Raw genomic sequence first — 24,889 nt, forward strand, 5'->3', positions numbered from 1 at the left:
AGGAGAGCTGTGTAGCGCATATCGGGCGGCAAACACTGTAAAATGGTGGACGAGGTCAGACGCGATCCGACAATTGCAGGGAAGCGCTGAAAGTCAATGAACTGCTCACCCCATGCGGCGGCAATAATAGCGATAATGGCAGCAAGATATCCGTTGCTGGAAAATGCGGTTAGCGGACCTCGTAGGTGGCGCCAGCACTCTGAGGAGTATTGACTCTGCTTCGTCGCAGCGGAGCTCCTCAGTATAGCGGCCATTTCTCTCGGCGCCGAAGCCACGCCGCCCCCTATCAGGGCATTCTACCAGCTCGAGACTCAAAAGCCAGGGCTGCATGGGAAACCGATTTGGGGCACCCCCTTGCCTGTTGTGCACAGACGTGCCTCGTCTTTTAACCATCACCGTAAGCTTATGCAGTATTTTTTGTATGCGCAGAGCAAATGTCACACCTGCAACAGTAGCCTGTATTTACTCTGCCCATAAACCCTATTGCCTGAAATGCCCTGCAGAGGTTGCAGACTTTGCCCATGTAACATGGGTATGTAATAGTATTGCACCATACTGGAGAGAGGTATTTACTAGACTTGCTTTGATGATTGACATTGCCCTTGAACCCTCCCCTTTATTAGCTCTACTGGGCTATGTGCACGACGTGCCCAAAGCTGTGTTGATATGTTGTCATTACTTTAGCCCAAACGGGAGGTGTCCATCCACTGGGGGAGCAAACTCCCACCTATAGTAGCGGTGTGGATAAAAAGCCTAATACAATGTGATACTAGCAGTGAGTTGTATACAGCCCTTCAACCACCCACCTCTGGACCAAAAGATATTTGGCAGCCACAGAGAGATTACCTTCTGATACTAGACTCACGAAATCCATCCAGCCACCATGAGCAGACCCTAATGGGATTTGAAGACGCCGCCAGTACCCTTCCATAAGTTTTAGTGATGCATGGGCCTTGGATCTTTTTTACTATGTCATTATATGACAGACTGTGGTGCTGACATGATATTCACTGTTGTGTTGTGTTTCTCGTTTGTCATGTATAAAATGAAACAGAGAATCAGAATACTCCCCTCTCTGGCGAACGCCTCTGTATGTATGGTATGATTAATAAAAGAAAATAAATGGAAATGAGTCAATTAGTTTGACCGGGCCTAACTGGATGCTGGGGGATCTTCCACAAATTCCTCTGGCACCCTTTATACCCGTGAGAGTCTCAGTCTGGCTCTCTGGTCTCTCTTCAACTGTAGAACTGCTAATGATGGCAACTGAAAATGTTATAATAGTTGATGTTTATAGTTCCATGGTCTGTCTCTTTCACAGCTATTGGGATGTCTCTGTGTCCTGGTGGGTTTGGGCTACCAGTGTGAATAGGAGTTGGAAGGGTGGAGGATTTTTATGTTTCTATAATGTATACTTGGAGATTGAGCATTGCTTACTGGTCATGTTCTTTAGGGGTGTGGTGATGCTATGTTACAGCTTCCTCTTGCTCTGCTTACTATTCTTCATCATGCTGTGTATGTAGTATGGCTAGAGGGGAGGTAGTCAGGCCGTTGGTTTGTGTGACTTGGGCCATTAGAGGTCTGCACAACCAGTGTAAAATACGATTGATTCGCTCCTACTTGGACCTCCCATCATGTACATGTTGCCCTGTGCTGGGAGCGTAACTTAGCTTCCAGATGGGCTGTCTGTCAAATACTAAATTTGTACTCATTCTGACGAGGTGTAGCTGTATTATTTAAGACACATTTTATTGCATTTTGTAGGGTACATCTCAGTATAACATGGAAAATAAAATATAAATATTGTAGACCACAGAGAATCCAAGGCGCATAGCCAACAGTTCTCCCCTCTCCTGCTTCACCCCTCCAGGCCAATATATACTTTTTCTCTTTGACAAAGGCTTCCCCGCCTCCCTCCCATCTCACCAAACCTCATCTTGCATGCTTGCTGATAACCTAAAACAAGGTTTGTTTTTTCACTTGCTAGGGTCCCTCACGGAAAATCAGGGACTGTATGATGTTGTCTGGGAGAAATTAGGCACCACAATGATCACTGGTACATTGCTGTGGCATAAATGTTGATGATCCCAGCTTCTTTACCAGCCTTTGGGGGAAGGTTCTTTCTAACGACCCACATGGAATAATATGAGGGATACAGTTTATATGTGTCCTGCTGGAAGGTCTTGATCGGTTGCATGTTGTGGGGGGTTCTGGTTGATGGAAGTGCTCAGACCCTGTTCATATACTGTCTATATTTACCATTCTTTTTTTAATCATTGTATACGTCCACCTCCGCCAGAACTGCTAAAAACCTTGCAGTCTATCTTGGCGATGTAAGCCTGGGGTGGCTGAGTGATAACTACAGGCTCATTCTTGCCAGACCCTTTACTTTAGACTGAATCCTTAGTCATTTGTTCACTCCCCAACTGCAAGGTTCCTGGGGAAGATGACTATGTGGCAGAATTCTATTCAAGATATGCCTCCCTTTTAGCTCCTTGACTGCTTGCAGGTTAAGAAGAGCCTTGGCAAACTGAGCTCTGCCCGCCGTTCATGTGCAAGACAGTAATATTCACCCTCCTTAAACCTGGGAAGACACCCCATCTATGAGACTAGTACCTCCTGTGTCCTTGTCAAACTTTTACGGTTATATCCTGGCTAAACTAGTGGGCAACCAATTAATCCTTTAGCCAAACCTGGTTTGACTCGACCAGTTGTGGCTTATTCCAGTCCGATCACACTTTGTCCCCTTCTGCAGGATCTCAACCCTGCTCTGGACACTGTGGCCGTCTTTCTCGACACTACTATGGCTTTTGACTCCCTAGAGTGGGACTATTTCTTTCCTATACTGAACAGGATGGGTTTCCCAGTACCTTCCTAGGTTGGATCAAGTTGCTGTATGTCCAGCCTATGACTAAAATGCGCATCAGCTGGATATTTGAACCCTTTGGTTTAACAAGAGATCACTAGGCAGGGATGACCTCTGTTGCCTGTCTTATTTACTCTGGCTGTAGAGGCATTGGCTGCCAAGCGATGGCAACACTAATTTAATTATGCACTTCGCTATACGAGTCGGCACATTCTCTTCTCTCTTCATGCAGGTGAAATCACCCTACACATCCGAGAGCCCAGCAAGAGCCTGAACGCTATACTACATACATTTCTGAAGTTTTGGGCCCTCTGGGTATTAACTTTAACTGGGGGAAATCTCATATTTTTCCAGTAACACCTGCCATACTTTCCCCTTCAATGGTGCACAATTGAAATGAAACACCTAGGCATATGGGTGCACTGTGATAGAGAGGTGTTGATGCATGCCAACTATGGCACCGCACTCAACTCCATCACGATCAGGTCACTCAATAGATCTCGCTTCCTTTGTCACTAGCTGGACGTGTAGGGTTGGTGAAGATGGTTATCCTAATGAAGATATTACACACGTTTTTAAATGCCCCCTGCTCAGGGCTCCTTCTTTTCTGCATTAAAAGCCCAATTAGTATGTCTAATGTGGGAGGGAAAATAACTGAGAATAAAATCGAAACTTGCACCTTGCCATTTAATCTTGGGGGCGGGGTTTTGAGGCCCCTGATATGGAAATGGATTACCTGTGTGCTCAGGCACATTTTGCTCTACATTGGTACCACCTTACTCCATTTCTTCCTCATTTGACTGTTGAGGTGGAGTGTATGTCGCTGGTGCCCGACTTCTTTCATTGGGACCCCTTCTACTGGCTATAATAGCGACCCATCCACAGTCACATGTACAACTGGAGCCTAGCAACGTATATCCAAAAAAAGTATGTGATGGTGAAGAAACATAAATCCAATACTATATAATGTTGGCGTAATGTATCCAATAAATGTGATAGCATGATGTACCTATCCATTCTTTTGCTGTATATTTATTATTGGCCTAATGTGTCTAACCAATATGTAGTTGCAGCGTATTATTCATGTGCTGCAACCCACTGAGCTATTTTTGTAATGTGCAAGCTTCAGTAGTATAGAATTGTTCCTATAATGTGGAAGCTTTTATCTTATTCTTGCCTTCTGAGTTAGAAATCTGTTGTGGTACATTGCTTTCCATTGGTTTGGTTTCCAATATTGATGTAGTACTTCAATTGAGTGATCTACCTTCTGCTGTCTATTACCCATCAACGGCTTGTGATATCCCTACTCCGGGCAAGAGACATGGTTAACTGGATGTACCTATACACAGGGCACCTTTCTCTTTTTACCGGAGTTTCTGGTAGTCTCCTCTGGCTCTACCTTGGAGGTCTTTATATACCATTGACTCCACAGCAGCTGTAGACTGGCTTTTACGAGCTTTCCCGCAGAGTGAGCTTCTATCACCACATTGGACAGGCTACCAGAAGCCTGATCACCACACTATGCAGTACTTTGCAGGTGGAGATTGTGAGGTTGCCTCCGGGGGCTAAAGTGGCATTGGGGGAGGAGCTGGACCATGATAGTTCGGGGAGGTCTGGGAAAATAGCTGTACACCAACTGGACTGCTCTCTTCTATCAGCTGACTCAGAATTATACATGATACATTTCTGCAATATATGTCCAACACCCCTAAATGACTACATAAATATTGACTCCACATGGATGACTGTTGCGCAAGGTGCGGGCGCCTGGGGCTAGATTTCGGCACCTGGTGTGGTCCTGTCCTAATGTATTGACATACAGCTGGATCGTTTGGTGGCCCTCCTGGGATATGTTCAGGAGATCTCGTCTCTACACAGAAAATGTATGGCTTTGGCACTTTTGTTATTGAAGAGGCAGGTGGCCATTAGTTGGTAAAGAGGGAGAGCCCCCGACTTCAATCACTTTAACATACTGTAATGAACAATTGGACTTGCAGGTGGAACTGTAACCCCCGAAATCCAGACCGGTGGATACTTGGAAGCCTTTGAAATTATATCTATTAAACCAACTGCAGGTTGATGGACTATAACACCTTGCGATTGCACCCTGAGGGAGTTGTTGAGATATTTGATAGTAATACAGCAGTGCCATTAATTGACCTGGTGGCTGAAGGTGTTCTTTAGCCTGGCGCCTCCTGACATCATGCACTTTACAAGGACCACAGTTTCATATTTCTCTGTTGTTATACGACATATGTATTCTACCCCACCAGGTATTTATTTGCAATTCTCATGCATTGTAACTTTCTGATTCTTGAAAGTGTTCGTCTGCATCTCAAAAGCATATTAAAAATAAAGTTTAAACAAAAATACAAATTAAGGAGACATTTCGGAACTTCACGAAGTCCAAAGTTATTTTGCAAATTATTTTATCCTTTGGGTCCATAGTACCAACACACTTCCACTTGAATTAGCCAGTCCATCTCAAGTCTTTCCTTCTGACCCAGTCTTACAGGGCAGAAAGAGATATTCAGTCTGTGGATGTAGCAAGTTGCCTAAAATTTTACATAGCGAAAATTGAACCATTTAGACATACTTAAAATTATTTTTCTCCTTCAGTTGACCACATAACTGTCAAAGTACCACTCTTAAACATTTGTAGGGGGCAACATGGAAGACCCACCCTCTGGGCATTTTGCTTACCTGTACATTGATGGTTACAGTTTTCCACTATACCAGTTCCTTCCCATACAACTGTTCTAATCGCCCTTCCTCCAGCCTTAGTCAATGTTTTGGGTGTAAGGGTGAACTGTTTCCCATACCACCATTGGTTGCTGAAACAATTCAGGGTCCAAATGCCTCCACTAACTGTATTTGTATATGCATCTCTCTCTTACTCTGTATGAGCTGGGTCATACAGTGCCATTTTTAGGTCTCGCCTAACAGTGTGCATGTGGTGTTACTGTGAGGGGTATTGAATACAGTAAAGGGATTGGAGCAGCCTATTTCTTTTCATGTCACTTTCTTTTATTTCTCTGGAGCAAGGACCAAGTACTGTCTGATTTCATTTGATTAGTGTTCTTTCGCTGCTCGCACTGTGATTCAGGGTATTTTTAGGTCTCGCCTGAGACAGTGCATGCGCTGTCTCTTCAAGACATTTAGTAAGTGGCTTTTAAAAGTGCCACCAGATGCTTTTGCTGACCTACAGCTTGCATTCACGAGATCATGCACGTGCCCAGCTGCCATCTGAGTTGGCCATACGGCTAGAGCACTCGACCTCGGACCTGGGGATCCCGGTTCGAGTCTCGGTAATGTCGCTAAACCTCCTGTGATTCTGGGCAAATCAGTTAATCTCCCAATCTATCTAAATCTACAACACTCCACACTTCTCCACTCCACTCTACCCCAGTCCACCCCACTGCACTCTACTCCGCTCAATATACTTAGTTCCAGTACACTCTACTCCACTTGAATGTACCCCACTCCACTCTACCACAATGTAACCCACACCAATCTACCCCATTCAACTGCAGTCTACCCCCACCCCGCTCCAATCTACCCTGCCTTGCTCCAATTGGCCCCATTCCACTGCACTAACTTTTAGCCGTGCTGAGCAGCAGCCACACTGGTGTACAACATGACTAAAACACATTGCAAAAGCCAATAGCTAATGCGTAGGTAAGACCTATTGGCTTTGCCAATGCTATTTTTTTTAATTCAGTTAGTGGGTCAGTCAGTGGCTGCAACCTACTTAGAAAAGAAAGTGCATTTAAGTCTTGGCAACCCTAATCTTATTTGTTTTCTCTGCATATATGTGCAATGGTGCCATCCCAACCAGAATAAACCGTAACCAGAATGCGAGGTTATAGAAAGTAAGCCACACTTTCAGAAGGGGTTCCTATGGTGAGGAGAGGTCATTGAGGGAAATAAGATAGACGAAGTCAGAAAGCAAGTGTCGGAGTGAAAGATGAGTAACTCTAGTGAGATGGGTGTCAGTGATAGGAAAGAATCCTAGCATGTAGGACATCATGTCCTGGCCTTCCAAGCAAAACTGAGCACACTGCAAATGAAGACCGCAGAATTTTGTACAAGCTTGTTTTTGTTATTTTTATGATATCTAAGATTTGACTAGATAATTTTAATTATTTGATCTGCATAAGGATTTTGCTGGTATTATAAATCCTGGGCCTCCAACCTTCACGATATGTTCAATGAAAATCATCCTGAGCTACTAATATCATCCTGAGCTACTAATATTGTGACCGCATCAGGCAAGTGTACACTAGTTTCCACCATTTGCAAGATTACTAGCACTGATCACTTCAGTGCATTGGGCACGGTTGCCAGCAGTAATGCAAAAAACGCGTTGTCAATGTGGATGGCCTCTATTTGGGTAATATAAAACAGTCATGGAACCTATGCCCCTAGCATCAAATTAATAATATTAATAATAAATCTTCACAGCGCCGCATGATACATCACTCAATTCTCCACGTTAAATATATTTTGGAAATTCAATCATTCTTCTTCAAACATCAGCCTATGAGTTCTGAAAATATGCACATTCTCATCTTCAATACACACTTTTCAGTTTTGATGTACATATATTAATTCGGCCAAGGAAAAGCTTTAAACTTATTTTGCTGGCTGCTCTCAAGAGAGCTACTTACAGGTAGGTAGCTGGAGAGCTACCAGTAGCTCACGAGTTACTCGTTGAAGAAGCCTGTTCTAAATTCAGAATCATTTAGAATGGGTGTTGCTGAGAATATATGTTAACTTAAATTAAAATGCGGTCCCGTCCTTCAAAACTATATTCACAGAGTCTTGACTCTTTCCACTTCTTTGATATGGAAGTGTACTGCATCTGTTCCTGTGATGTATCCTTGACTTTTCTCTCAGTTGGTGGCAATACTGCATAAAATGTGGCCATACAGTGGAAGGAACTTGTGGTTTGCTACTACAGAGACTTGTCAAACATACTTGAAGAGATTTTGTCAGCCCCAATAGAGTATAGTTAATGAGAAACTAATGTGGTCTATCATTCATAAGCAATTTTGTGAACTCTAGGTCTGCAAAAAGGCAATAGAATCTTATTTTGAGGCAGCTTTATATAACAAATTTTAAGAAAACTAGGCGTTTAGAAACGTGTATAGTTTGAGGAATATTTTTCAAATATTATATTGCATGCAAAGTTATGGTAGTTGAGCTTATGGGACAGATCTTTTTGGATTTGTTTTTGTTCTATAAATAATTAAGCTCTAGTTTTGTTTATGTGGGTATTTACATTGATATATGCATACAAATGTAATGCAAAGCAGTAATTCTTGAAGAAGCCTATAAATTCATGGAAGAAAGCCTGAGGATAGCATGTGGTTTTATTTAGCTTTTCAGTGTGTGCATAGAGCATTTGGATAAGCTGCACACTGCCAAGTAGCATCTAAGTCAGAAATGCATGTTAAAAGCAGAATAGGATTTCAAATTCAAATGATCTTTATTAGCACAAGGAGTTATACCACTGTTGCCAACTTTAATACTGTTTTCACTTTTTTTGCCCAACAAGTCAATATTAACAAAATATTTTGGACTCCAGATTCAAATTACCAGATTGATCGGGGAAATTTATTTAACGATCAACACCATAGTGCCCTTTGAAAATGCCTTCCTAGTCGTTGAAATTGTCTCCATGAACTTTGAAATTGCACCTGCAAGACTTAAATCTTCCCCAAAAACCAGGAATTGGCACTGTGCTTCTTACCATTATTCTGTTAATAATAGTCAAGTGTTTGCAGTGTGAATCTGTTGTGTTTTCTCATGCTTAAGCTATTGCAACAATTAAAAATGCTTAACTTAATGTCGGCCACTGCTAATTATTCAATGCCACATCGCAGTCCATTCATTTAGTTTTTTTGCCCACTATACCAACTCGGAGTAGAGCCAACATATGCAAATCAGCCTTAGTCTCCTGCTCCTTTGGAGCAGATTAGCCCGAACTGCTAACTCGATTTTTCTCTGAATGCGAACACAAGCAACCCAAGACCGGTTTCGCCCTACTTCAGTTGGTGCAGCTTGGTTCCAGTGGTACATTGAGCACTAGTCCCACGTTTGGGTAAGGCTATTTCACTTCGGGCATCACAATGAAAGATACCAACAAAAAAGAATACAAAAGAATGAGGCCATTTTTATATTTCTGCAATTCTAGTTTTGATGAAGGTGTAACTTCTTTTAAAAAACATTTCGTACAAGTTGACAGTGACATGTCCGCATTCAGATCTCATGTCTAAGGTTGGTCAATATTTTTTGCATCATCTGTTGGGTACCGAGGACATAATTGACCTCAACATCTCGATTCTCAAGTGTTGTTTTTGGATAGAATTCATGATTTTTTGGCAGTTACTTTTTAATAGTAATTTTTTCCTAAACGTTGGTGTTTTAGAGATTGTTTTCGGCTTTGGAAAAATCAGTTTTGCTAGAACAAAGGATGATCATATAATTAAGGAGAAACTAATGGTAGTCATGCCTTCGATAGTCACACTCCCCGCCTCCCAGTTCTCCCTCCACTCCCTAAGCACCAGGGGTGTTACATCAAGGAATGATGGCTGCAGTAGTAACTGCACTGGAGGCGGTACAGGGGCTACCTCTGTAGACATTCCACTTGCCCCATAACCTATCCAGTTTTCTGGGACAGCCCCGGCTTTCACAAACCTCTTCCTCGACTACCATGCACCAATCCATGTACTTTTCCAGTCTTTTAGGAGTGGTGTAGACATTGCCCCCTACAGGCGTGCTATGTTATGTTTGGCAGTTGCCATGCCCAGCGTCCTCCAAGTCTGTTCCATGCGATTTAGGTCCTTTGCTTCCTACTCATTGAGAAGACACCAGTAGACTGAGATCGGCATGTCACTGTTACATAGGCAATTCATGGACTCCACCATTGATTCCCAGAAGACCTGCACCACTGAACAACCCCAAATTATGTGGAAGAAGGCCCCTTCCTGGCTAAACTGCCGTTGACTGCTCGAATCCGACACTCTGCCCACTTTGGCTCTCATGTTGCACGAGGGATAAGATCTGTGAAATATTTAACCTGCACCAGCCAGAGCCCTGCCCTAATGGCCACCTCCTTGGGGGATGCCAAGGCCTCCTACCATTCATCATCTGCTAGGCCTCTCAGGTCGTAATCCCAGTGGTCCAGCAGGCGAAGAAGTGTCTCTGGTGAGTTATTAATCAACTTCCTGTATGTAAGGGAGTTTGCCTTGCGGGTCTTATGTTTGTCGAGTAATCTATCCTCAAGGTGCGCCTATTCAGGGAGCTTGGGCCCTCGGGGAATCACCGATTGGAGAGCATGGCATATAGGTACTGGCTGGTCTCTGAGGTCACAAGAAACACTAAAGAGCTTGAAGGTCTGGAGTAAAGCTGAGTCTGCTAGGTCCTCAAAAGGAACAAAATAGACTGAACATGCATTGAGCCAGCCCACGGATGATCAGAGGACACTATGGAATAGACTTCGATTAAAGTCCTATCAGCCCACCCTCATGGCGGAGCATCGTCATTTAGGACATCAGGAACCAAACCGGTGTCTCCATGCCCAGATGTATTGGCTAGATAACACACGATTTAGGGTTCAAAGTTGATGAAAGTGTCCTCGCCATTAGCGGTGCTGGTATAATGCAGTGCAGTGTGAAAATAGTGAGTGAAGTTAAAATGACGGTCAAGGCAAAAAATTATTTTATTCGTATTCACCTGGACGTCACATTAAAAAGGGTGAAGGAACAGTGTGAAAAAATCACTGTAATCTTTGCTTAAAGGTGAAAAAGGGGCCAACATGTTTCTGCCGCAAGGTGAAAGTCCACCGGCATTCTTCAGGGCCAATGATGTATGCTACTGCAAAGATACACTCTAGATTCGAGTGACATAAAGAGTGAAATACAACACTACAACAAGTTTAGGCGAATATGGTCACTGGACCACCCTACCGTATCCTTACGAGTTCTGTGATAAGTGAAGGATACCGTCCCTGCAGAGAGAAAAACAGAGAAATACACCAAACCTAGATGTGAAACAAGTGATAACTAAATTCCCAAGAACAATTGGTCCTGGACATAACATATTGTCAACAGATGAGTATTATCAGAACTCAGCTCAGGCCAGTCATCTTTGTGACGGCCAGTATTGTGTAAAATGATTGCCCTTAGGGCCAGACATAAAAGTTCTGTTTACTAAGTTTAGAAATGCAAATGGACTTACCCAACTAATTGTGGGAATCCAGCCTCACCTCACCCGGCAACGGCTCGGAGGATGAGGCCCCGCTCTGTGCACAAAAAATCATATATAGGACATAGTCAGAGCCCTGATAGATGCCCCAAACCTATTGGCATGTTATTGAATTGTGCATAAAACTTGATTGTGAATTGCCCACCATGATCATTGCTACATGGAAGAAAGGTAGGTAGAGCGTGCAATGTAACTAATGTAGAGCCATATTGTGTATGTAAGTTCGGGAACATAATAAAGTGCTAGTGAAACCGGATGGAACAATGTCAAACTAATCCTACCCATTTCCGCCAGCACTACCATGTTAACACGAACTTGGCTCTCTTAAAGGTACATCTTCATGGCGTCATGGATCTATTAAGCGCCTGAATGGGATAAGTGATGTGATCACTACACTAGAAAAAACGCTCCAGAACCTGTTGGATGTTGTCTCTAGGTAGTTAGTAATGGAGAATGAGTTAGGGTAAATCATTAAGTAAGGAGAGCTTCTCTCAGCGTGAAAGTGTAGAGAGCAATCCCCTAAACCTAACCAAAGAGGCCAGCGTGTACCGACTAACCCGACTTTCAAAGAACCGCCGCCATGAATCTTAAGTACTCACCTCTCCGTCGGTACCTCTCGGCGAAGTCCTAAGCCGAAGGGGAGGCAACGACGGGAGGCGAGAGGCGTGTTAATATACCCCCATTGATTGGTGGACAACTGATTAACTCGGCTCACCTGGGAAAGTTGAAGCGTACTACTCCTGCGCGTCGAACTAACACTAGACTGGGATCATGTCTAGTAACGGAGCATGCGCAGTCTGGTGAGCTCAACTGTGGACGTGCATCTCAGAGGGATAGTTCGTAATCGCGAACCGATTGAGAAAACACGCATGCGCGTGTGATAAAGTCTTGTTTACTTAACACAGGGCATGCGCTGTGTAAGTAACTACGTGCGGAAAACGACAATTTGTCTATAGAGCGTATCGTGTTCCCGTGCCCTCAACTAGTTATTACTATCCACTGCAGGAGATTTTTACCAGAAAATCATTTTATTGCCGACACATAGTTGCAAAATGCAACGTGCCTGACAGTTTACAGCAGAAACCCAGGGCTAAGAAAGAGTATGTGCACATGAGCACATCCAGACAACTATTTACGTAGCCAATGCTAAGAAGGCACTTCTGTCCGTGGGGGCTGTTCTATGTCCCACATGACGTCTATGATGTAAATGTAAATGTATAGGCATTTATATAGCGCACTACTTACCCGTAGGGTCCCAAGGCGCTTCGACCGCTGCGAAACCCTTCCTGGCTTCCCTGAGAGATGGTCCCTTAATGGGTATCTCCAGGGTGAGACCAGGCATCCCCGGCGGTCTGGTGGGGCCGTTAGTGAAGATGAGGCAAGCTAATGCCCAGAGTTGCCGAGTGTGATCGCTGATCAGAGTGGGCACCGAGGCGAGAGAATTATCGAGTCCGCTGACCCTGGTCCAGAAACCTGCCGCGCCGGGAATCGAACCCTGGTCCCGGGCCGTCCTCTGCTCTCGGGTCTGCCGCCTCTAACCAGTGAGCCACACTACTTCACTGCCATCAAATGGTAGCCAGCTCATAATCCCTCTGCAGATCAGAGAAAGGGATCACCCCACCCTAGGCCCAAAGGTCCCTCACTTTAAAGAGACTTATGAGATCCCTTTTGTCGAAGTCAGATCGCGCCCCTAGAATGCCCAACCTCTGGGAGTCCCACTGTGGTGTGACCAGGGAAACCCCCCCCCCCCCCCCGCCCTCAGCCGAGCGTTCTGAGTGTTGTGGACCAGATCTGGACCGTGACTGCTGTGGGTCCTTGGACAATCATGTGCCTCAGGATGATGTAAGGGCTCGCAAATATCCCACTGGGCGCAGAACGAAGCGGTCCATACGGACTATGGTTAATCTTCGGGGTGGTGAACCCTTTGTCTGATAACCACCAGTTGTGCCGACCAGTAGTATCTTTGTATGTCTGGCAAGGCTCTCTCCCCATCACGCCAAACCAGTTTTAATTTGACCAAAGCTATTCGCACAGGTCCCCCATCCCGAAGCAGTGGTCGGATTTCACTCTCTATGGCCCTAAAATAAACTGTAGGGACTGGGAATGGCGTATTCTGCAGCATGTAGATGAAGTGTGGCAAGGCCATCATTTTGAACCGCGCCACTCTCCCGAGCAATGAGTGGTAATAATCTTCAGCGATGGATGCCGTAAGTCTCATCAGATGGGTCTGGAGGTTTCTGTAGTGAAACAGGTCAGGGTCTGGGATGACGTATAGGCCTAGTTAGAGGAACTTGTCTATTTCTATTCGGGCGGTACACTCCGACCGTATAGGACTTATGTGGTGGATTTGGACCAGTTGATTGTGTACCCTGAATATTTACCAAAGTTAGTAAAAAATTTCAATACTCTTTGAAGGGAGAATTGCGGGTCCGTGATGTACAGCAAGACATGGGTGTAAAAAGAAATCTTGTCTTCCGATTGCTCTGTCCAGCCCAGGTCATGTATCAGGGGATCTGTTCAAACCACGGCTGTCAGCGGTTCAAGCATCAGGGCAAAAAGGAGTGGCAAGAGCGAGCAGCCCTGCCTAGTTCAGCGCTGGAGGAGGAACACTCGGGATGCCTCCCATTGACTATGACTTGGGTTAGGGGCTCAGTGTAAAGAAGCAGCAGCCAGGATATAAACTTGGGGCCGAAGCCCATGTTCTCCTGTGCCGCAAAAAGCTATGGCCATTTGACCGTATCGAAGGACATGCGGGCGTCAAGGGAGAGAACTACAGCATCGTCTTTAACTCTAACAGCTCGACCCAGCACCCCATGAAGCCACCACAAGTTGAGGGCCGTGATGCGGTCAGGCATAAAGCTTGATTGATCAGGGTGTACAAGTTTAGAGACATTTTGAATAAACCGCTAAGCCTGAAGCTTCGTAAGGATCTTGACTTCCACGTTTAGAAGCGATATTGGTTGCTATGAGGCACGATTCTCTGGAGGCTTGCCTTCTTTATGAAGGACCACTATCGAAGCCAATCGCTGGTCTCAGGAAAATGTGCCTGGCTGCCTGCTCTCCCTGTACATCTGTAACAGATACATCGCTATGGTGGTTGCTGTGAGTTCATAGAGCTCTATCGGTAGGCCATTAGGGCCCCATTACCTTGCCAGATCGTAAGCCACGTTTTCCTTGGGCAACCTCCTCTTATTAGCACACTCTTAAAATGTTTGCTACCTGTGAACAAAATGCTGTTCTTTTTCATTATTTTATTTTGGGTATTTTTATTATTCAGACCTAGCCGCAAGGCCAATGGAGCTTTTTACAAATAACTTGAAAAATACATTAAAGGAGCTAAGAGTAAGGTAGAATAATATACACTAGGTAAAAGGAGGGGTAAAGGAAAGTTGATGATGATAGAACAGGGCATCATTAGGAATAGGCTTTGAATAGGTGGGTCTTTAGATTTTCTTTTAGCAAAGTATGTTTTTATTGAGTCTTGGATCCTGTGGAAAAGCTTTAGAGACGGGAATTCCTCTGAACAATTGGAAAGAATATGTGTGTAACAGGTAATTGACTCTAAATGATTGAATGAGGATGGCAGTATCTATATATTATGTGATATCCTTCCCTCATGATTGTACTCAGCATATGTAATGTTACTTAACTCTCAAAAACTATAAGCATACTCCAATTTCACATTGTTCTTTTGTGTATTCTAGGTAAATACTGTGGTCATGTGCTTCACCTTGAAAACTTGATTGAGTCCAAAAGCCATGAGGTTACAGTGCAATTTATGAGTGGGACTCACATTTCCGGTCGTGGCTTTCTTGCCTCCTACTCAACCACAAAAAATACAGGTAGTATTTTGTAATTCTTTTCATATTCTTCAGAATTAATAGTTCAATGTTGCACTCCCCCAGTCCCTTATGCTTGATGATTTTTAAATTAAATGTGAATGCTGTTCCAGGTTTGTTTAAATATCACATCCTTTATGGCTGGCAACGCTGTTTCTCCACTTTCGAAAAACTACCCTTTGGTGACTGAAAACTGTTTTGTAGCAGTTTATAGGAACTGTTAGACAGATATGCTAGTGTGAGATGGTTAGTAGCACAATAGCACATCAGAAGGGGAAGTTAGAGTGACTGTGCCAAGCCCTTGGGTCACTATTTAATGTATTTATAAATGGCCAAGAGAAGAGTCCTTAGCTTTGTTGTAAGATGTAATATCCAGTCAAGCCATTTCCACCTTGGGGCACTATTGATATGAAAACTAACTTGGTCTGCAATAAGAGTGATCACTTAATCTAAATGAGGAAAGTATCATGTTATTTTCTAGAAACTTCATAAGGAATCATAATATAATCAATAGTTGAAGGATTATTTGGGCTGCTTTTGTTCCTAACAGGAATATCCCTGCTGACTCTGCCATTGAGTATACAACTTCTTATTTCCATCAGTGCACCAAAAAGTACTTTCCCTCTCTTTTTTTATTTATTTTTTTATTTTCAAAAACCTTTATTGGTGGTTGAGAGCGTTAACACTGCTCTATGCCTACAACCATGATGTGGCCGGCAGCGCTTAAGTGATTATCAGACATCAGTCAGTAAGAGCAATACTCAGTGCGTATTAACACAGCAAGCCGCCTACAACCACTTCGGGCCGGCCACGTTGAAATTAATATCCATATGGCAATTATCTGCATTGGTAGTAGGACACATACAAAGAAAATCTCTGAGGGACATTGAAATGCATTATAAGTCATAATCCTGGAGCATGCAGTCATCAAACATTATCCGGCACAACACCTCACACTTAGCAACATCACACGGCAGATATAACCACAGGTAAGTCCAAACAAAGAAAAGTGGAAAGGAATGTCGAGGAGCCCAAGCAGTCCAGAACCTTCCTCTAGGGCTTCCCAAGTCACTGACAACAACATCATTTAATCAGGATCCCCAGGGTCTGATATCCCATGGGCCGAGTTGCATAATAGCAATACACAATTATCTACACATTAGCATGTGGATGGGTGGTCTCCGTGGATTGCGACAAGTAAGATGTAAGTGGGGACCATATATTTCTGGGCCAAGAATTAATGGGTAAAAGGTCAGCATAAAGGGCAGATTGTTCCTGGCAATAAATCATATCCGTAAGCCAATCCTTAATTTTGGGTGCCCTGTCCCTGCCCCACCTACAGGCTATCCATCGTTTGGCCGTTAGTAATGCAAGTGCTATATATCGGCGATGTCTATAGCCAAGTGACAAAAATAATTGAACAAATTGTTTTACAGTTCTCTAAAGTGAAAACAAGAAATATTATAAACCGAATATAAATGATATATAGAGTCCAACTGTATACAAAACCAATAAGCATTAGATATTTCTACACAGTTTCATGTCTATTGATTTTGTACCTTTTCTAATGAAATTTTAACTGAATGTTGTATAACAAAAAATAATCACCAAAAAAACAAACCAAAATAGAAGAAAAAAAGAAAACAAAAGTCTATATATATATATATATATATATATATATACAAAAAGAAGAATAAAGTCATATCAGAAATATCTAATGCTTATTGGTTTTGTATACAGTTGGACTCTATATATCATTTATATTTGGTTTATAATATTTCTTGTTTTCACTTTAGAGAACTGTAAAATAATTTGTTCAATTATTTTTGTCACTTAGCTATAGACCTTTCCTAACCCCACTTCTTCCCTATGTATAGCAAGTGCAACAGTACTATATAGGGGTCCCCTTTTTCCAAAATATATATCGGGGATGTGCCAGTGGAACCTTTTTAACATAGCTCAGCAAAGCAATCAGTGGTGGCGTGGCTTCTATGTGCGTATTGGTCATCTGACTGAGTGCCGTGAAGACATGTCCCCAGTATTCGTGTATGGCTGGACAGTCCCAGGACAAATGTAAAAAATCAGCTTGCATCGCATGACACCTATTGCATCTGTCTGTATCGCGCAGGTGGTGTCTATGCATACTGGTCGGAGTGTGATACAACCTGTGCAAGTATTTATAATGTATGATTCGAAGCTGGCTGCTGGCTGATACACGTTCAGTTTGCGAACAGCAATATTCCCATTGCTCCTCTGTTATTTCAGCTCCCAATTCTACCTCCCATTTAGAGCGTGACGGTGAGTCCTCCACATTGTGTCGAGTGTGTGTGACACGATAAATTAGTGAAACTAGATGCCTAGGTGAAGGCTGTTGCAACAATACCTGCAATGGCGGGAGTGATGGAGGTTCAGCGGAAAAGTCAGCATGTAGTGCCCTCATACCCTGCTTGAGGCGTATATATAAGAAAATGTCCAGAGGAGTGCACTGTGTGCCCTGAAACACACTATCGGAGTCCTGAAATTTACCGTTCTCATATAGGTGCCCCCAAGTTGTGATGGACGCACGTGTCTGTAGCTTGTGAAAGATGGCTTCTTGTAAAAGGGGCATGTCTGGATGATAAGCCAAAGGAAGCAGTGGCGAATATAGTAAGGGGAGGTCAAAGAGTTGCACAAGTCTCTGCCATACTGTAATAGTGGCATTGACAGTGGTCTGTGAGGGCTCTCGAGCATTCAAGATCATGTATATGGCCCCCTCTATCGGTATGGGGTGTAACAACCAGTGTTGTGCCGCCAGTTGTGGCATATACCTGGGCTGTCGAATCCAATAATATAAGTAGTGTGCCTGGGCGCTAATGTAGTAGAGCTCAAAATCTGGGATGCCAAACCCACCCGACTCATAAGGCCTGGTAAGGATCGACCATTTCAATCCTGCTCGCTTGCCCCCCCACACCAATTGGATCAGTTCAGATTTGAGGGATGCAAAAAAGTGCCGCCCCGAGAATACGGAATATTTAAAAACAATTATAGTAACTGGGGAAGATCACCATCTTTATCAGTGATGCCCTCCCTGCCATAGAAATTGGAAGCGCTATCCAGCGGTCCACCTTGTCAGTGATACGAGACAGTGCCACCCCGTAGTTGAGTCTCATAAGCTCTTTCTTGTTCCTGGTGATTCCGATCCCTAAGTATCGTAGTTCCCCCTCGCACCATTCCAGTGGATAGTCTAGAGGAAAACGCGTCACCGCGTCCGTCAGTGGGAAGAAACAAGACTTCCCCCAATTGATTTGGACCCCAGACAGGCGGCCAAAGACAATGAATTCTCTCAGTAGGGTGTTCAAGTTATGCTGTGGATCTCGCACGTATAGGGTAATGTCATCAGCATATATGGAGATCAGTATTTGTCTCATGTTGCATTGCAGGGCCATAGCATTGTGGTGCTGACGCAGTCACACCGCCAATGGTTCCGTTGCCAGGGCCAACAGCGGGGATAATGGGCACCCTTGTCGCGTGCCCCTAGTAATCAAGAATTTCTGGGACATTTGCCCATTGATTAGCACCTTTGCTCTGGGTTGATGATACAAAAGGCGTATCCAAGATAAAAACAGAGGTGGGAAGCCCATGCGCATCATTATTCCGAAAATATACCTCCATTCGATAGAGTCAAAGGCCTTTGTTGCGTCCCAAAAAATCGCAGCCAGAGGTAATTCAGGAGCAACATTATGCATCAGTGTAAAAAGGGTTCTCAAGTTTGGGAGGTAGATCTGCCAGGGACAAACCCAGACTAGTCCGGTAATATCAGATGCTCCAACAAAAGGCTCACTCGGTTAGCGATGAGCTTTGCTAAGATTTTAGCATCACAATTAAGAAGGGAGAGCGGCCGGTATGATTCGCATAAATGGGCCGGTTTGTCTGGCTTCAACAATGAAATAATGAGTGCTTCCCTCATTGAGGGAGGGAGAGAGCCAACGTCTAAGGACTCTTCATAGACTTCGCGAAGGATTGGGGCTAGCAAATCGATATAAGTTTTATAAAACTCAACAGGTATGCCATCCATTCCTGTGGCTTTGCCCGATTGAAGGCCCATTATGGCCTCGCGCATTTCGTCCAGTTCAAAGGGTGCGCATAGGAATTCCCGATGCACGTCGCTCAGCCAGCCAAGGGCCACATCTCCTAGGTAATCATCCCAATCTAGGTCTCAGGAGCCAGAGGTGGTGTATAGGGTTTCATAATGGCTTGTGAACCCGTCAAGTATACTCGCAGTGTCACAGCAGCGCGTTCCATCTAGCCCTTCCATCTCTACCACGTAATTAGAGTAACGTGGTTTCCGGATTATGTCCGCTAAAGTTTTACCTGGGCGTTCTCAAGTCAAGTCAAGTCAAGTCAAAGAATTTGTATAGCGCACTACATACCCAGAGGGTTTCAAGGCGCTTAGGAAGGGGGGGGGATTACTTGTCAAATATCCAAGTTTTAAGTTGCTTTCTGAATGCTAGGTGGTTCTGGGTAAGGCGAAGGTATGCGGGGAGTGAGTTCCATGTTCTAGCAGCTAGGTATGAAAAGGATCTGCCTCCCATGGTGGTCTTGTTGATGCGGGGTACAGTGGCGAGGGCTTGGTTGGAAGAACGTAGTTGGCGGGAGGGGGTGTAGAAGGACAGTCGTGAGTTGAGGCCTTCTGGACCGGTGTCGTAGAGTGATTTGTGTGCGTGGGTAAACAGTCTGAAAGTGATTCTCTTATTGACGGGAAGCCAGTGGAGGTCTTTAAGGTGGCCAGAGATGTGTTTGTTGCGTGGGATGTCTAATATGAGTCTGGCTGAGGCGTTTTGGATTCGTTGGAGTTTCTTCTGGAGTTTTGCGGTAGTACCTGCGTAAAGGGTGTTTCCATAGTCCAGTCGGCTCGTGACCAGAGCGTGGGTGACTGTTTTCCTTGTGTCGGAGGGGATCCAGCGAAAAGTTTTTTTGAGCATGCGAAGAATGTTGAAGCAGGAAGAGGATACGGCGCTGACTTGTCTGTTCATTGAAAGTGAAGAATCCAGGATGACGCCTAGGTTCCGTGCGTGGTCTGTCGGGATGGGTGCTTTTCCGAGGGCTTCCGGCCACCAGGAGTCGTCCCATGCAGATGGGGATGTACCTAGGATGAGGACTTCTGTTTTGTCTGAGTTCAGTTTCAGACGGCTTAGTTTCATCCATTCGGCAACTTCTTTCATTCCTTCGTGTAGGTTAGTTTTGGCGGTGCTGGGGTCATTGGTGAGAGAAAGGATCAGTTGCGTGTCATCCGCGTAGGAGATGATGTTGAGGTTGTGTTGGCGTGCGATGGCCGCGAGGGGGCTCATGTATACGTTGAAGAGGGTGGGACTGAGTGAGGATCCTTGTGGTACGCCGCAGATGACTTCAGAGGCCTCTGACGTGAATGGTGGAAGACGGACTCTCTGGGTTCTTCCGGTGAGGAATGAGGTGATCCATTCAAGTGCTTTTCCTTGGATTCCGATGTTATTGAGGCGTTGTAACAGTGTTTTGTGGCAAACTGTGTCGAATACTGCAGAGAGGTCAAGGAGGATGAGGGCGACGGTGTCGCCATTGTCCAGTAGAGTTCGAATGTCGTCTGTAGCTGCGATGAGGGCGGTCTCAGTGCTGTGTTTTGCTCTGAATCCGGATTGTGAGGGGTCGAGGGATTTGTTGGCTTCGAGGAAGGCGGCGAGCTGGTTGTTGACAGCTTTCTCGATGACTTTGGCCGGGAATGGTAGGAGCGAGATGGGGCGGTAGTTTTTGAGTTCGGTGGGGTCCGCTGTGGGTTTTTTCAGAAGGGCGGTGAGTTCAGCGTGTTTCCAGTCTGCCGGAAAGGTGGCGGAGATGAAGGAGCAGTTGATGACGTCTCGGAGGTGCGGTGCTATGACGGAGTCTGCTTTGTTGAAGATGTGGTGAGGACATGGGTCTGTGGGAGATCCTGAGTGGATGGAGTTCATTAGGCGGATGGTGTCTTCAGTGGAGATTGGGTTCCAATCGTTAAGGGTGTTCGCCGGGGGAGGATGATCAGCAACTGGTAGGGTGGGTTGGTTTCCGGGTTGGTTGTCGAAGCTGTTGTGGATGTCTGCAATTTTGTTGTGGAAAAATGAGGCTAGGGAGTCGCAGAGGGTTTGAGAGGGGGTGATGTCGCATAGCGGCGAGTTTGCCAGTGTTTACCCCGAAAGTGTGTTTCCCTCTGCGCCTCTTCCATGTATTCATTGTTTGGACCTAAATTTGTCTTGCGTCTCACAATCCGGTGTGCGTGTCAGTAGAGCCTCTAGTGTCTGCAGTTCGCGCTCTAGCCTGGAAAGTGTAGCGATAATGTCTTTGAGTACTCCCGACCCCTTAGAAATGCAGAACCCTCGAAGTGTAACCTTAAAGGCTTCCCGTATGGTCTCTACGCTTTGTACCAATCCCTTGTTTCGTGTGAAGAAATCCTGCACCTCCTGCCGCAGTACTTCTGGGAAGACTGTGTCTGAGAGCATGCGTGTGTTGAGGCGCCACGCGCTACGTGGCGGGTTTAAAGTCTGCGTATGAGAAAGCAAGCCAAACAGGGGCATGATCAGAGTAAGTCCTAGCTAGTTGTTGTGCCTTACAGATTGCAGGGCCAAGCCCCCTAGATACAAGCCAAAAATCTAGTTGTGCCCAGGTGGCAGCGTATGCCGTAAAGTGTGTACCTTCCCTGCCCGAGGGGGTGCAGGTGCCTCCACGCATCCAACAAGTGATTATCCACAATGATGTCTTTGAGTAAGGAGTCTGCCGTAGTACGATGATGCGGGCGGGGTGCAACCTATCTAGAGCCGGACCATATGTTACATTAAAGTCACCTCCCCATATAATATGATTGGACCCAGCGTGTCTCACCGCCTCCCACAAGGAAGAAAAGAAATCTGGGGCATCTACATTTGGTCCATAGCAACACACTAGTGTGACCGATTCCAGGCCCAGGCGCCCCAGATCATGCAGTACCGTCCCTGATCATCGCTAGTCGATCCTACCAGTTGAAATGGCACTTGTTTCTTGATTAATATGGCTGTAGCCCTAGCATAAGTGGAGTATGAGGAGAAAACACTATGCATGGCCCACCGGTACTTGAATGTGGCAGGCTTTAGAGGTGAGAAGTGCTACTCTTGCAACATCGCTATGTGGGTGTGGTGCCTGTCTAGGTACGCCAATACCTGCCTTTTCTTTGTGGGGTCTCTGGGCCCCCGGACATTCCATGTGAGAACGTTTAATTGCGCACCCAGGCTAGTAGCCATGAACACATGTTATCAATAATTCCAGCCATGCTGTGCTGTGCCGAGCCTTCTCGATCCACGCAGAATCTAATAACATTTGCAGCATGCCCTGTGCTCCAATTAGCCTGAAATACATCCTGCATTTCTTTGTCTCAAAATTGCTTGTATAGACCATAATACGAACTTTCAACATCCCGTCTCTCCTCCCAGTCCCCCCCTCCCACTGAAGCAACCCCAACACGCCAGCATAATACACCCACCCAGCCCTCTCTACCCATTCATCCAAACAAAAATGAAGAACATCCCCTACCATAACTATTGGCAAGGTATTTGGGGGTAATTCCCTGTGGGGTCTCATCCAGGCAGCAACACAACCACCCCTCGCCCTTGGAGCCAGTGCAGCAGATGCTGCAGCTCCAACGAGCATACAGAGGGCCCGGCGAGTCAGCGTCCAGCTACCCGGGGGGACACCCGTCCATAATTACATACAGTTCAAATGGCATTAACCCCTAGCTCATTCGACACTACTCACAGTTACCAAGGTTCAATTTAAGAATAGTTACAGTCCAAGGCACTTTACTGTTCTTCATCATCCGCGCCCTCCATCGGCGACTGCCGGCCTTCTTTCTCTCTTTCCTCAGGGCGAGCTGATTGCCTGAGGTGTTTAAGGAACTTGTCCACCTGCTTTGGTTTTGTAAAGAAGCGTTGCCGATCTTGATGAGTGTCTCACAGTCGTGCCGGGTAACAGAGGGCATAGTCAATCTGTGCCTTGCTCAGTTTTCCTTTTACATCAAGGAATTTATGCCGCTCTTCTTGAACCATTGGTGTGAAATCCGGAAACATAGTGAAGGAGTTTCCCTCATAAGACAGTGACTGCTTGCTGCATGCTGCCCGCAACGCCACATCTCGGTCCCTGTAGTTTAAGAGTCTAGCAATTATAGGCCTCTGAGCAGTTCCCGGTTTGGGTCTAGGGCCTAGTGATCTATGCGCCCGCTCAACAATAAATTGGGGAGAGAAGGCTTCCGGCCCTACCGCTGCCAATAACATTTTTTCTGAATCATTGGTATGAAGTGCAATAACATTTTTTCAACATATTCTTCCATGCGTCCGGTATTGGTCGACTCCGGAATCCCTAAGATGCGTATGTTACGTCTGCTTCTCGCTTCTAAATCCTCGTTCTTGGAAGCTATAACTCGTAACAGGTTATCCATTCTAGAGTTGCGAGGTATGTTTAGCCGTGACATTGTCCGAGTCCGATATGCGCCGCTCCGCCTCCGCTATTCGCTCCTCGTGGACATCCATTTTGTGATCTATAGTATCCATGCGAGAGGACATCCTGTCCACCTTGTCTGCTATTGTAGCAAATCCCTGGCGGACCTCTCGCAAAATGTCCTGGATCTCTGGGGGCTGTTCCGCTAGGGCCCCAAGTGGCCCATTGCTGCTCATTGGTGCAGGTGGCTCTTGCCCCATCCGGGTGAGCCGTTTGGAAGCCTCGAAGGTGAGTTTGGGCTGACATGCATCGGTCTTGCCCATGTTGGCGCCCGGTCAGGCCTGGTGAATAGCCCCTGAGGCGGGTCGGTGGCGGCTCCCGCGGTAGGAGAAATAGGGCGCGGAGGCACTTGATACCACGCAGAGTTGCAACTCAGCTGCGCTATGCAGTCCCTCCTCAACGGTACTAGCACGGTGCTGTGGTGGTGACACACCGCGGCAATAATAAAAAAGAGGCGCCCAGCACACTGTGGTTCTCTAATGCGGTACATTCAGGGCTATTGCAGGTACTTCGAGGGGGCAGGTCACAGGATGGCAGTGTCTTCACCCTAGGGGGGGGCCTCCCCGTTCCAATACAGCAGACGAGGGCTCTGCGCAGTGAGTATCTACTACTGGGTGGACAGGAGGCCCCGGCGTGCACTCCACTCGTGGCTTCGGTGGTAGGGAGTGTGGGCAAGCCGGTGTCCATTCGCCGTCCTAGCCGTCAGAAGGATTCAAGCTGTAAGTCCGCCAAAGTGACCCCCAAAGCTCACTGTGGCAGCAGGCTGTGGGATGCGTGGGGGGGAATAAACAGGCGTACAATGGCCAAGGGCCCTCAACAGTGATCCCGGCCTACAGACCTCGTGGGGGCAATGGAACCCCGCCCCGCTTACCGCCGCCCCCGGTGTGCCTCTGCTGATGTTACGCCGTTCCCCGAGCCCAGAGGGGTCCGCAGATGATGCTGTAGCAGCCGCGGACACGCAGGCCAAGGCGCGACCGGCCACACCACACCTGGGCGCAAAGGCCTTTTACACTTAAGTTGACTATGCCCTCCTTTACCCTCGTGCGGCGCGGCGGCGCCACAGGCTCACGTAATCGCCACAGCCGGCGTCCGCGCAGGGCAGGCTCCGTGGTCGGCTCCCGAGTAAAAATGCCAAGCGGTCTCCAATCAAGCTGAGGATCGGCCAGCAGATTCTAGTAGGGCATGCCAATCAAGCGCTGGTGTCAAGAGCCCCCGGCGGTGCCAATCAATAGGATAATTTTGGGATGTTAGTCGCCGAGCGGCGAGAGCTTCACGAGGTGACAGCCATTCGCTAGTGCGCCACCTAGCGCCCCCCCAGTACTTTCCCTCTTGCATTGGTTTTTGCTCAGAATTTTTATCTTGAGACTATTCAACACATTTTCATGCTCAGTGCCGCTCAAGTTACAGA

General features: G+C 46.0%; 1 protein-coding gene across 1 annotated transcript in view; it reads left to right on the plus strand.

Moving 5' to 3' along the window:
* The window catches only part of DCBLD2 (discoidin, CUB and LCCL domain containing 2), a 540,831-nt gene that overhangs the window by 205,703 nt on the left and 310,239 nt on the right, over nucleotides 1–24,889 (plus strand). The window contains exon 3 of the mRNA XM_086934447.1: nucleotides 14,842–14,979. Coding sequence (XP_086790573.1) covers nucleotides 14,842–14,979 — 138 coding nt within the window. The remainder of the gene's footprint in view (nucleotides 1–14,841; nucleotides 14,980–24,889) is intronic.

Source organism: Lissotriton vulgaris, chromosome 8 (genome assembly GCF_964263255.1).
Source record: "Lissotriton vulgaris chromosome 8, aLisVul1.2, whole genome shotgun sequence".
NCBI lineage: Eukaryota > Metazoa > Chordata > Amphibia > Caudata > Salamandridae > Lissotriton > Lissotriton vulgaris.